The sequence below is a fragment of the Lonchura striata genome, chromosome 6 (genome assembly GCF_046129695.1).
Source record: "Lonchura striata isolate bLonStr1 chromosome 6, bLonStr1.mat, whole genome shotgun sequence".
Lineage (NCBI taxonomy): Eukaryota > Metazoa > Chordata > Aves > Passeriformes > Estrildidae > Lonchura > Lonchura striata.
In genome coordinates, this window is record NC_134608.1 from 51,342,202 (window position 1) to 51,356,334 (window position 14,133).

The window sequence follows — 14,133 nt, forward strand, 5'->3', positions numbered from 1 at the left end:
ATGCTTAACTTTGCCAAAGGACCAGATTCCATATTTAGAAATAGTGATGTGATCTAAATACATCTGTCATCTTTTTGTAGGTGATAGTATTAAGGTTTCTGTTCATTTTCATCAGAATATAAAAATCAGTGGCTTGAATGCTAATAATTTTGTTGTTTGCATCTACAGTAGCAGGTCCTTTAGCCTCTGGCTACTTTTGCTTGTGCTTTAGTCCCCCCAAAAAAATCAGCTGTCAGCTTGTATTGTTTCCTCCTGGCTTTCTACAAACAGAAATTGCTTTGCTGAATTTCTGTGGCTCACTCCAGAGAACTGTAAACAAATGGGAGGTTTATTTGACTCTTGCTGTGCATCTGTTCAGGCTTTCAGGCTTTTAGTGCTCCTACTAGCACATCTGATCTCTTCAGAATTGTAAAGTCAAGTCCACATAGTTAGGAATTTATTGTAGCACTTTGGAATAAAGAATGAGGATGCTCAAGTTTAATGTGGGTGAAAGTAGAGTTTCTCACTTATTAAAATTATACAGTCATCCATAAAGATACTCTACTGAGACAGTACCTAAAGCAGAACTTGATTTGTTTAAAAAGTACAACACTGATAGAGTAGAAGCAGTTTACCTGAAATTTCAGCCCCTGAACTTGATCAGTTGTACATGTACTGGATTCTAGTTGATCATGTCTCTGCTTTGCTGCAAGTGAGCTCTGACAGGGTCTGTAACATCAGGCTTGTCATCTCGAACACAAGTCACTTTACATTTATCATCTGATGCTGCTTTGTATCTTTGTTCTTCTGATGCTGCAAAGTCTTCTTCCTGGAGGACAGAAAACAAATCCCTCAGAAGTCTGGTCTAAAAAAAGCATCAATGTCTTTGTTAACTGCTGCACCTCTGCCTCACATAGTTTTAATACTGGTCTATTTTCTGTGCTAGCAGAAACTTTACTGCTGAAACACACAATTGGATAGCAAGAGCAAAAGATTTTCAGAAGCTGCTAGGCTTTAATTAAAAACTTTTCTACTTCAGAAGTCAGGAGGATTTTGTTGACTGCAGTGAGGGGACATCAGCCCCCCAGAGAGTACCTCTGGGAAGCCTGTCCTCTAACTCCACTTGTTTGCTGCAAGCCATTTCTGATGCAGCCTGCATCATGTGATAAAACTGCTTCAGCTATCTCTGGGTAGCAATGGATCTTCTGGGTTTAAAATCACCAAGGGCTATTTTACAGGAATAAAACTCTGCCATTATACCCTCTATTACCACATTGCATCCACTACGGTTTTTCATGCTACTGCTTTGGGGCTGGAATGAAACAATTCTGTTTTCTTATTTGTTTTACCAAAAGGCAACTCATGTCACTTCAGTGCACAGCTCTGACACTGCTAACGTAGAGCATGCCTGCCTGGAGCTCCATACTGGCCTGAAAATTCCTAGGAAATCAATTACAAAGGTGTGTAGTTATGTAACTATGATTATTTGAACAATAAAGTAGAACAGAAATAGAAAGTAGGAACCATACAGTTGGTAAGTTGGCATCTGCTTAAAATGAATGAGTACAATTGTGAGAATACAAGCTGTATTCCTGTATATTCTCTGTTCACCAAGACATGTTATTAATGGATTCATCTCTAAACATGCAAGTTTTGTACATTTCAAGTTTTACCTTCAAGTCAGCTCACAGTAGCAAGAGCATGAAGGTACAGAGAAGCTAACATTTCATTTCATGAATGTAATTTATTAATTCTACCCTGATACTCTTCTGCAGAGCACTGTTCATCCTTATATTCTCTTTCATCTTCCCTTTCTTCCTGTAAGTTTTTTCTTCCTCATTTCTGTATTTGCTTTTTTTAGCATTCAGGTTCTGATTTTTTTTTCAAGTTTTTCTAAAGCGTGAGGGAAACCAGGCCTAAAAACCAGGGTAGTGGTGTTGTTCCTAGCTGTGACACAGTTTGCTTACTCTGTATCCCCCAGCTTCAGAGCAGGAATCTGCTGTTTAAACTGCTTGCCTCTACTGAGGAAGAGAAGAAACTCAGCAAAGACTGTTTACTAAAAAATCTGCTTTTATCTCTCGGGGACAGAAATTGTGACTATCACAATTTGATAGGCAGAGCTCAGCACCTTTCCATGGATTTAACATAGAACTTCTTTGGGTAGATGTCAATGGGCATTTGGCAGGTTTCCGAATTGCAATCTGCATTATTGAATGCTCATGTGGCTACTGACAATTGTCTCCATTTTACCAAGTAGCTTCAGCCCTTCCTTAAAGCTTGGGGATTTTTGTTTTGGTTTTATTAGTGGAGAACTTTCTTACCTATCACAAAACTGGTGGGTGGCCTCAGAAAGCAGTTACAAACAATGTAATTTTTCTTGCCAGGTATCCATTTACAAGGAAATTTTTTCCATTCAAACAAACCTCCTGCTTCCATAACTACAGAATTAATATAGATTATCTTACCCTCAATGATGGCTTGAAATCTTGGTCTCTAAGGATTTCTTTCAGTGTGAGTTGCCCTCTCGGAGTCTGCCTGATGGTTTCAAACATTGCACTCTGCTGAGTTGGGGCCACGCTGGACATGTCCACACTGGAGATGGCTTTGGATTCCAGCTGGCCCTTTGTACATGTGCTGCTACAAGTTCCAGGTCCTGGGAAGGAGTAGAATTGTATGTAAGAGTGAAACCAGAACTGAAATGAAGAAACATTCATTTCAGAAGAGAGGAAAATGCACTTTAAGCCTGAAAGGAATACTTTCAGGTTATACTGAATAGATGAGCTATGCAGGTTAAAAGGCTTAGGAAAAGGCTTAGGAAAATGACAGGAAACAGAGAAATGTCTGTGCTTCCAAATGAAATTAATTGTTCTGGTAGTTTTCCATGGGATGAGTGGCCAAAAGAAGAGCCAGATGAGGTAGCAGAAACACTGGGGAGGGGGAAGAATTGCATCAGAGTCTGATATGCAAATTTACAGTATTAATACCAATAACCTGCAGGCAAAGTGACTGCCCTGCCCAGAAGACTTCTGGTTTTGTTCCCTCTGACAGGTGCTTCTCTGTGGGGTTGTTTGAAGGTACCTGAATTACTGGAATAGGACTTGTGGTGGCTTCTTTTCCAGTACTTCCCCTCAGGTCTTGCAGAATTCTTTAGCCTGGGCTTTTCAAGACAGCTGGAGCCTGTGTTAACAGCACTGTCCCCCACAGTACTCTTAGTGGGGGATAGCTTCAGGTCCCTCTCTGCATCAGAAGAGGGAGAAGATGTTGCCACAGCTGCAGCTTCTCCTTGTTTTGTGCCTTTCAGTTCTAGAAGGCCTGGAGAGAGCTCACTGCTGGATGCTGCCTCTTCAGCTTTGTCCTGAAAGACCAGAGCCCTGGAGGGAAGAGGCCACCAGGCACCAGCACAGGGGTGGCAGCAGCAGATGCACCTTCCCCAGGCTGCTGAACAGCAGATCCCACCAGCACAGAGGTGGTGGAAACGTGGCCAGCAGGGAGAGCAGAGCAAGTGCTGCTTGGCAAGGCTGGACAGAGCACAAACAGGAATCAGGGCTGCCTTAGGACTGCAGGGAAGAATACAAGAGTTAGAGTCCTGGCTTGGTCTGGGCTTCACTCTGCTGGTGAAGGGCATGTGGATCATCTCCACAATCCTCTCCCACAGGCTAGGAGGGATCCACAGAGCCACACCACAGGGGAGTTTCACTTTCTTGTCATTCCAGAACTGGACAGTAACTTCTTCATCTTCTGAGGCTGTTAAGAGAAAAAGCAAGAAGCCTTAAGCAGCTGGCCTGCCTGGGCAGTGCACACAGACAGATCAGGCTTTACAGCTTTATGCACTTTCTACTCCTCAAGAGGCAGGGTCAGCTCTTGCCCCCCTCTAACATCTCACCACAGTGTCACAGAGGTGAGTGAGCAGCCTGGACACCAGCACTAAAACAACAGGCCTGGCAGCATCTTTTCACCCAATTTGTCATCAGATGAACAAGAAAACTATGACAATAATTTTTGTTGTTGCTGGCAAATTTAGCAGTACTGCTCTGAGAATAGTGTTTTGGTAAGTCAGTGGAGCTTGACTGTCAGACACAGGAAAAATGAATGAGCTGTTGAAATCTCCTACGTGTGGGTGATAAAATCACCCCCAGATGGACCATTTGGTACAAATGTGAGCATTTAAGCTCAGATGAATGCTTCCTGGAAGTTGTCTCACTTGTATCTGTCAGGAAAAGGCCACAGTCCTGCACATGGCAGCCACAGCCTCATCCCAGCTACACCCATGGACAAAGATGATGACATTTTTATGGGTCACAACTTCCTTAGGGTCACACTGGTTAGGTTACACACAGATATCCATCAGTTCCTGCAAGCTTGGAGCAACACTAAGCTGTAGTCTGTCCTCTGTAATTTCTCTGGCAGCAGCATCCTGATGTAGATGTCAGTTTATCCTCACTGGCATTCCAGAGGAGCAAGACAGCAACACCTTTTCTTACCTCGTAAGGGATCCCTTGTCTCAATGCCTCTGAGGACAGTTCCTGGGCCATACCTGGCCCTATCTGGCTCCCAGGGTGCCAGCACTCTGTCTCCAGGGAGCAAGGAGTGCTTCATCCCATTCACATATTCCAGGATGTCATCCTTTGCTGTTTTTTGCACACACACTGGATGCTTTCCACGTGACACAAGCGGTTTGGCAAACTCTACCAGGAACATGCCTCTTTCACTCTGTCACCAGGAACAAAATAACAATTCCACTGAAAAACAATCAATAATGTGCCAGGTAATACAACTTTTGCTAGGAGACCACTCTGTGCCTTTATGACTAGGGCAAAACAAGCCTGAACAGCAGCTAGGGTCTGTGGTGTTAGCTCAGCATTGAGACAGCCCAAAAAACCTCCATGAGGCTCAGCTGAAAGCAAGATGAGTGAAGCATATGTTCAGATTCACTGCCACTAGGATCTGTATTTTCTTTCCCAAGAGATAAACATATAGACAAGTGTATTTCACAAGCCATGCTGTGTGTGCCAAGGTACAAGGGACACTGAAGCCATTCAGACCTGTTCATCACTCATGCCCAAGTCCTTCCTCATTACATACAACACTAGCTCTGCTTCTTGGGGGGTTGTTGGGAATTTTTATTTTCTTTTATATTAAGGCCTGTCAAGAGGCTTTCCATCAACAATGAGATGAGGTACTTCCCTGTTCTTGAGAAATAACAGTTTCCTTTTTTGTGTTAAGTTTGAAGTGCTAACAAACCAAAGAATTAAAGCTTTCACTACCCTTTCTGGAAAGACCCTGAGCCTGGTCTGTGGCTGACTCAAGCTGGACATGTGTACATAAAACACAAACCCTTTTCCTGTGCTATTGATGGTTCTCTGTCTACACACAACAGCAGCCCCTACACTGCTGGCAGCAGCACTCGGGCTGCTTGAGCCTGGCTCGGTGCCCAGCACCAGCACAAGGCTGCTCAAGCACCTGCTGTCCTGGTGATCTGTTCTCTAATCTCATCAGCTGAACCAAAAACTGCTACACTGAAGAACCAAAAACTACTAAACTGAACTCAGGTGGTGTGTGAGGACTGCTCCCTGTTACACATGCCCCCAGCTACCACTCAGCAACCATCACTCACCTCTATCTCCTCTTTTACTGTACCACGGTAATAAAATCCATCTTGTTCCGCTCTAGCCAGCACAGGCACGTTGCTGTCTGTGCCCCCTGATTCTCCCAGGCTCTTCCATGCTGGGCCAGGGGAGGGGAGGCAGTGGCTGATCCACTGGCATCTTGAAGAAAAGAAAATGGGTCAGCCCTGAAAGAAATAGATTCTGTAGGTCATGAAAAAAAAAAAAAAAATCTGGTAAGGTATAAGAACTGGAACACTCCACCTCATTTTGTAGCACTCCCACAGGCCAAATAGTGTGGGAAGAAACAGAAAACTTGACTTGTTCTGGGATAATTCTTTGATCTTGGGAAAAACACATCAGTGCCTGCTTTTACTCAGATCTCTTTGCCTTGGGGTTTACAGGAAGTGAGCCAGGAGCATGCTGGATTCCTGGGCCAGCATTATTTGCACCAGCCCCTTTGCTGTTCACCTGGCAAGACAATGCAACCCTTCAGCTGAGGAGGAAAGATCCATCTGCAGCACAGAGCACAGCGTAGGTGCACTCCAGAGTGCTGGAGCTGATGGTTTACACTGCAGCATTCAGGGAACAGCAAAGCAGAGAAGTAAACAAAAGAGCTGCTGGCTGATGACAGCTTCTAGTTCAAAACTGGGAAAATAATCCCCTGTCAAAAAGCATTAGCTACATTTCATGGAAGATGACTACTAATGCAAGATGCTTTTATTTATTCTAATAATACTAAAGGAATGTTTCTTTGATAGGAGGCTTACTCAGGCTTTGCTTTTCATAATTGCCAAGGTAGCAAATAACTTCAGTTAATACATCTAAAAAACTGCCAGTGCAGGGGTGAGAAAGCTCAAATGATGTTCAAGCTGCTAATTTATTAATCTGACACACCAGCCTAGTTTATCCTTTTAGATAAACAAAAAACAAATCAAAGACTTAAACAGGAACTGGATTTTACCTCTGGGGGGTGAGGTGCTCAGCAATCCAGGCAGGGTACACAACAAAAGAGCTCCTGCAGCAGGGATTAACTGTGGATATGACAGTGGAACATGAAAACTTGTCCAAAGCTGGCCTCACACTGCAATACCTGCGACCCCTGGTCAGAGACCCTTCAAAATGAGCCATACTTGGAAAAGCTGCTGCCTGCAGGACTCGGTCGTGGCCTGTTGAAAGAAAAGAGACAATGTACTGGCATTGCTAACACAAGCAAGTGCTGTCCAGTGTACCTCAAGAAGCCAGCAATTTTGACTAATTGGTTTTTTTTTGTTTAAAAACACTGAATTCAATATATTCAGACTGGCACTTGGCCAGATGAGTCCTCATGTCTGACTTCAGTGACCTTCACTCACCCAAATCCTAACCTGGAAAAAGGGCAGAAACACTCAAGAAAACTAAAAATGCTGTGAAAATCCCAGGAAAATAATAACTTCCACCTCCCTCCGTTTGTTTCCCTCTGTGACACCCAGCTCTCTTTTCTTATACACACATTCTTCCTCTAATGCTTTCTTGTACACAGACCCAGCCAAACCTTCCCTGTTTTACAAGCTGAGACAGAAATTACAGTTGAAGTTGACAAGCTGAGTAAACGTGACAGGTTTTGAACTTCATGTTAGATTACATTTCCCTGTTATTTATTTATAATGATGCATTAAGAGGAAATATTTTGATCTTTCAGCTGTCCTGTCATGTTTTATTAACAGTAGGATTATGGCTTGCAACAAGAAAGAATGAGATGCTCAGATGTGACAAGTGAGAACTATTCAGAGGCTGTCACAGTAAGATCAATTATGTGATGCTATCTCTGGTAATTTCGGAAGATGTAGTAGACAAGCTTCCATTAATTTTTTTCTTTTTAAATAGTGCTTAGAAACACTTATGATAACATTTGCATGGAAATTCAACAACCTATAAAATGTAAGTGCTTAATTTATTTTACAAAATGCAGTTTAAGCACTCATGTTTAGATGATATTTTGTCTCTTATCTAAGAAATATGATCTGGAAGTCTTGTTTATGGAGACTCCCAAATAGATAGATAATTTCAGAAAACTAGCACAGCAAACCCAACAAGAAGAATGGATTAACTGCTGCAAAATCAATATTTAAGTCAGAAAATCAGCACAATATATCCATTTATTTCACGACTGCACAAACTCCTGTTCTAAACCAAAACAAGATGGAATCAGTAATACTTTGCAAAGAAAGGCAAGTACCAACCACTTCTACATTAAAGCACATTTTAGCACCGTTCAGCTCAGAGTAGGGACCCCTGTTTCTACACACAACAGTGCATTGACAAAGGCAATTATGCTGCTTTTTCTGGGTAACTCCAAGTACTTTGGCACAGTATTTCAGACTTACCTGCTATTGGTAACAATACACCATTTGGATTTAGTCTGAATGCAGAAATGTCAAACTTTTGCCTGTTGGGCACAGGGAGCTTTTTGCTGCCAGTGTTTCCCAGTTGCTATGGAGGTTGCCACAGCTGTTACTCCCAGGACTGGACATCCTGACATTACTGGTTAAAACCCAGCAGAATGTGACCTCAGAGAGGACAATTTGACTGCCACACATTTGCTGAATTTTCAGCTCCCCATGGATCTACTGCACTCCAGGGAAGGAATTTTAAGAGAGCTCAGTGTCTTCTAGGCTTCTGCCTATGACTGCAGGGCAAAAACCAGCATCAGAGTCACAGTTCAGATAAAGGAAAATTTTAAAAAAAAGCTTACCACCACAGGGTGTGACAAATAAACATGTTTGAAATGTTCAAAGAAAGGCCGAAGCTGAGACAAACCACAGTCAAATCACTTTACAACTTTCTCCTCTCACAGTAAGGGGAAAGGATTAATTGAATTCTACCTCTCTCTTATAAAATGCCTATCAAAAATATGTCATATTATCTAACTGTTAATCTCTGCTGAGATCCCTAATTTTCACATCCTTCTTAAAAGTAAAAGATTTGACTTTTTTTTTTCTTTTTTGGTTGTTTTTTTTGTTTGGTTTGTGGTTTTTTTGAGGGGAGGAGGTGTTTAGAATACTTAATTGCCTCTTTTTAGGCATGTTTCAATTCACTGCTATAAAAACAATGTAACAGGGTGGGATAAGTCCAGTTAGGGAGAAGGGTACTTCACTTGGGAGTCTGTACCCATTTTTTTGTACATTCTGCTGCACAGAGAGCCTACAAGCTCTCATTCCCTCAGCAGAACTATTTAATATCAACTACTCCCTTACACTGAGTAAATGTTAAGACACTTTATTGGTTTTGAGCTAAACTCTCTCCATCATCTTCACACAGTTCTATTTTATAACACTTAACTGAAACTATCAGACTGGGAGGTTGGGGAAGACCACTCCAGACCTCAACCTCAAAGTCCCAAAATATTTCTATTGCAGGATTATTTTTATGCTGATGGCAAAAACATTGCCAGCCCTCTTTATACTGTGCATTATGTAAGCAGTCCAAGTAATTTGTAAGAGCACTGACATTTGTTCAAGAATCCAATTTTCAACAGAAATTAAGCAGTGTCAGAAAGTTTTCAATGTGATTAAAATATTCACTAATAAGAAAATGATGGAACATCACTCGCAAAACTTCATGCTCTTCCCATGTTCAGTAACTGTGCTTCAGAGAGCTCCTACCCTACTCTATTTTTCTCCATTTTAAACTGAATTAGCCTTTCTTTTGGCATCTAACAACACTCCTTGGAACCTTTAAAAAGGCATTTTAAAAGAAACACTGGCAATTAGAGTGAATATTTTAAGAAAGTGCATGTGAGAGTAAACCAATAACATGACAAAAAATGCAAAGAATCTCAGTCCATAAGTAGAGAGATTTTATTTTAAAGCATGCAGGTTGTGATGATACATACAGTTACTTCACACATATAGGTGTCACATTTTTAGCTTGGTGACAAATTTAGAAACGTGGTCTGATTTTCATGAATTAACTTAAGTCATTCAGCTGAGATTTTCCCAGTTGTCCCTCTCATATCTAAGTGTAGTAACTATCTGCAACGTTGAAGCTCTTGTGTGGGCTGATAGTGACGTGTGCCACGATCTGCTCCCAAGAAGCGCCAGGAACACACACGTCATCAACGTGGTGGCTACTACATTCCCAGACAGGCTACCTTTGGCTGGCTTTGGAACACTTCAGATTGTCTTCAAAAACTGGGTTTGTTTGTTAGTGGCTTTGGGTGCTTGGTTTGGCTCCGTGACACTTTTTCCTGCCACCACAGAGTCAGTGCACAGCACAGACTGTAGGTACCTGATGTATTTGATAGCAGCACGGAGGGTCTCCACTTTGCTGAGCCTTTTCTCCAGGTACTCCTTGGGCAGGTGGTGCCTCAGCTTGGCATAGCCTTCATTGACACACTTAACACGCTGCCTTTCCCTCTCATTCCTCTTCCTGATGAAAGCTGACCCACAGGAGTACTCACTTTTGTGGAGACTGGAATGGGGCATTTGGTAGGGAAAGGGGCAGGGCTCGCTGTAGGTCTCTGTGATGAGATGCTCCGACATGAAAGGAAGGAATGACAAATCTTCGGCCAAAGGAACCTGGTTTGGTGCTTCTGGGTACACATGAAACGTGACCAGTGGGTCTGCACAGAAAGGCCTTGCCAGCTGGATGTGCTGAGCCTCAGCACAAATGAGGTTGCAGTAGCTTTTGCCATCCATCAGGTTCTGCATTTAGCCTGGAAACACGTAATTACAGAATACTTTAAACAACTCATACTGAACAGTATAAAAAACACACCTGGACTTACCAACTCTAGGCCTTGCTGGCATTTTCCAGAAGAGCTGTTTTTAATGCATTCCTGACATTTCAGAATGGTGTTGGAAGATCACATAGAACAATACATCCCATTTGAAAAGCACAAGAAAGTGCAAGTCGGCCACACTGATTAAATTCATACACAATAGATATTAATATAAAGCCACTCAAGTTTCCTAGAGGAAAGAGCAAGCAACCTCCTTTCACCTCAGCTTTAGAAGTTAAGAGACTCTACCCATATATATTCCACCTAGGTCTAGCTTGCTCCAAATCCACCAAAACTTACATGTCTACAGACAACAAATAAAGCAGGCCATCTGCCATCTGAGGCATTCTCCCTACTCCCTTCCCCTCCCTGAAAAAAACTAAATCTACAATTCCAGTAAAAGACTCCCTATTCATACCAAAGAGCCTTCAAAGACAAATTATTTTTCTCTCTACTCACTTACGTCGCATTCAATATATCACCTTAACAAAATGGAAAACCTGTGCAGAGAATGGATTTCAATCCTAATTCCGCTTCTGTCAGGTATTACATCCACTCATACAAAGATTTACAAGAAGTTCAGAGAGATGAGAGAATTTCCACTAAATCTAACACCTCCTTGGGTTCTCACGTTCCTTCTCCACCTACCTGCACATCAAACACAGACATGAAATACTAAAAACAGTGCTACTGCTAGAAATTAAGTATTAAATATTCCATATTTAGGAAATAAACACATTATTAAAGGAAAAATACATGTCCTAGTAATACAAAGAAGGGCCCTGCTGGAAACCTGTAAGTCAGACTGGCCTACCCTCACACCCTCTCTTCAGAGCAGCATTACAGCAGGTCTAACTACTCAAATCACCCTGACACATTTATCACAAAGATATTCTTGCAGTGGTTTATAAGAAGGTGAATTATGGTGCCTTCCCAATGTCATTATTCAAACAGCTAAACATCAGCCTAACTGCTAAGAACATAATTACTGTCACCTAATAGCTTCTTTAAATACATTTTAAATAACCATCTAATTTTTAAAGAATCACTGTGAGCCACCCTCACAGATTGCAATCAATACTTGCCTACACAGAATTGATCCAAAAATGCTCTTACTCACCATCCACTTGTACATCCATACATTGCTGTCCAAAGCACTTATATTCTACTGCATCCTCTAAAATGGAAACCACACCTGAACATTAAACTAGATTACCAGAAAGTGCTGGATTTCATACTCACAGAAATCCGACAAAACTTCAGATGATCCAATCACAATTCCATAGCACAAATCCTTCACAAGGATATGGGGATAATGTAATGTTTTCTAATGACTTCATACCTGCCATATTTCCACAGAGAATATTTACTTGCTATGGACCTGTTCTCACAACATATTCTGTGAAAAGGTCTCTGTATGCAGAGTTGTCTCTTTTTCTAATGCACACAGATTTCACAACAGAAATCCTGTGAGTGAAGAATTCATTTATAGCTGTTAGGCATGAGTGGGATTCCCATGCATCTTAAACAGGTACTTCTGTAGGTAAGCTAAAAGCATGAACACACATCCATTTCATATTAACATGCATGAAAAAAACTCACATATTTTTACATATGTGAATATACACTCCTCATATAATGAAAATAATAAGACAGTCAACTTTCCCTTTTTTATTTATACAGGTTAGCTTATTGCCTAAAAACTTTCTGCTGTTAACAACTTAAAAACATTGAGGAAGAAAAGTCGGCCACATAGCAAAAAAAAAAAAAGTATGGCACAACATCACACCAGAGCAAGAAAGCAAAATCAACACAACACAACCCCTCAAGAAGAGATACTTGCAGTATTTGTTGCTTAGTACTGACATTTCTGCTGTGTAACAATGGTACATAAAACAGTTACCTGCTACCTCAACACCTGCACAAAGTGTTAGGAACATTTTCCTGTTAGAGACTCACCAATCTTCAGACGAAAGTAAAATCCAGGGAAATAAGATGTGCTGTTTAAAGAGTGATGTATACCTGAAAATACCTGAATGATATTTAAAATAAAAGATGTTAACGTTCCGTTTTTCTTACACTTTATTAAATAAGAGATTACATTAAACAGGATTCATTAAAAAGCTATGAAAACACTGTTAGTAAATGGCTGGTATAAGTGATTTACAAGAACATTGATATTCAGTGAAGATCTGTGGCTAGATACAGCAAATATGCAAGTCTCTTACCTGAATTATGTAGCTTGTTCCACTGAGTCAATGACTGCTGCAATTTATAGTCAATTGACAACATGCAAAGTAGCTTACAGTTAGATCTGCTCATTTCTGGTTGGGCTTTTCCACCCACAGCACAGCTATGATGGCAACAAAACTTGGCATTAAGGGCTAGAAATTTTGAAACTGCTATTGAACACATCCAGATTACCTGAAAAAGTAATCAGGAATGTGGTTTGTTCACTTCCTGTTTGCCTTCTGTTGCAGACTACTAAAGTACATTAACGAAAATAGAAAGCAGTATTTATTGGCATTTTATACTCTAATATCTAAATAGAACGATTGGCTAGAATTTAGGTAAATATTCACCATCAAGGCATAAGGAAACTAATTTCCACAGCTTCATTTTAAACACAGAAAAACAGCATTTATTTAGAAAATTGTGATGGATTTCTCTCCACTACAGGTGAGGACACATATAATTAGTCAGCTTAATGCCTTTAAGTTTAATCATTATACCTGTAATTTTGGGAAATTCTTTTAGTGTTGAGTGTAACATAATATAAAAGGTGAATACATATAAGAGAAGATTTGAAAACAGCGAGCCAACAGTAGCAACAGAAGTTTTGCTTAGGAAGGGAAACAATATGAAATCTATAATGCAATGTGTACATGTACATAGATGGTACATACATCAGCATACAGCTATCCAATTGTACAGGTGCAATAAAATAGAATTTTATAGGATTGACACTTAGGGCTAGCTCATGGTTTGGCACTTCTATCAACCAAAGTATAACCATGCATAAAAATCCAAACCCAAACCAGTTTAGCTAAAAACTGCAAGATCAGAAATACTTTTACTAGCAAAAGATGTACATGCATTCAGTTCTGCTTCTTGTGACTGTCACCCATCAAGGAAAGAAAGCTTCACCTTCTGCTGCCCCTGTGTGAGCCACAGTGCTGCATCCAACATTCCCCCTCCCACACCAGCTTCAGGCCTCACAGGAAAGGCAGCCAAGAGGTAGAACAACTCCCAGAATTGGGATATTCAACAATCAAGGCATGTATTCCACAAAAAAGTTGCATTCTTTTTCTTTAGTAGACTTTGTGTCATAACCAGTAACCGAACAGCACCAACTGAACAACTTCCCACTCACTGGGGTGATGTTCAACACAAAAACTGAACCCAAGCCTGAATTTATTTTTCTTTACCTGTCAATCCTTGTGATTTTATTTTTTTTTTTAATTTAAAGCACAAATCCTGTGAATCCACCAATTCACCACCTGCTTTAAATCACTCCAGGTTAACTCAGTTTTGGAAGTCTACAGGACTGACATGAAAACAAAGCTCTGTTCCTGGCTGTCCCCCAGGCACAGACTAAGCAAGCCAAAACTGCCCCCAGAAACCGAGTATTCTTCCATTCTCCTTCCACACTGAACTGAAAATTGTCACACAATAATGCAACTACAAATGCACATCTACATCTGAGTCAGGGATTAAAAATTTCTTTCAATTAACAATTTGATGAGCCTTTCTTTACCTAATCACTGAACAAGTACATATTTCTACTCT

The 14,133-nt window shown here is 40.9% G+C and overlaps 2 protein-coding genes across 2 annotated transcripts; both read right to left on the minus strand.

Annotated features, from left to right (window-relative positions):
- Positions 1-369: 369 nt before the first annotated feature.
- C6H11orf16 (chromosome 6 C11orf16 homolog) lies at positions 370-6,713 on the minus strand. The gene is made up of 6 exons (XM_077784420.1): positions 6,676-6,713; positions 5,594-5,744; positions 4,461-4,689; positions 3,058-3,723; positions 2,445-2,632; positions 370-808 (listed from the first exon to the last, which is right to left on the minus strand). The coding sequence occupies exons 1-6, from the start codon at positions 6,711-6,713 to the stop codon at positions 662-664; spliced, it is 1,419 nt and encodes a 472-aa protein (XP_077640546.1). The 3' UTR covers positions 370-661.
- Positions 6,714-9,397: 2,684 nt separating this feature from the next.
- ASCL3 (achaete-scute family bHLH transcription factor 3) lies at positions 9,398-14,110 on the minus strand. The gene is made up of 2 exons (XM_031505072.2): positions 12,304-14,110; positions 9,398-10,278 (listed from the first exon to the last, which is right to left on the minus strand). The coding sequence occupies exon 2, from the start codon at positions 10,271-10,273 to the stop codon at positions 9,737-9,739; it is 537 nt and encodes a 178-aa protein (XP_031360932.2). The 5' UTR covers positions 10,274-10,278; positions 12,304-14,110; the 3' UTR covers positions 9,398-9,736.
- Between the last annotated feature and the right edge of the window lie 23 nt (positions 14,111-14,133).

What these genes read in the sequence shown, in the direction of transcription:
- C6H11orf16 (XM_077784420.1), bottom strand. Translation starts at nt 6,713, where the DNA reads ATGGCTCATTTTGAAGGGTCTCTGACCAGGGGTCGCAG. An exon ending in TCTCTGACCAGGGGTCGCAG is followed by an intron (nt 5,745 to 6,675) that starts GTATTGCAGTGT and finishes CTTTTCTTCAAG; the next exon opens with ATGCCAGTGGATCAGCCACT. An exon ending in GACAAGGGATCCCTTACGAG is followed by an intron (nt 3,724 to 4,460) that starts GTAAGAAAAGGT and finishes TTCTCTTAACAG; the next exon opens with CCTCAGAAGATGAAGAAGTT.
- ASCL3 (XM_031505072.2), bottom strand. Translation starts at nt 10,273, where the DNA reads ATGCAGAACCTGATGGATGGCAAAAGCTACTGCAACCTCATTTGTGCT.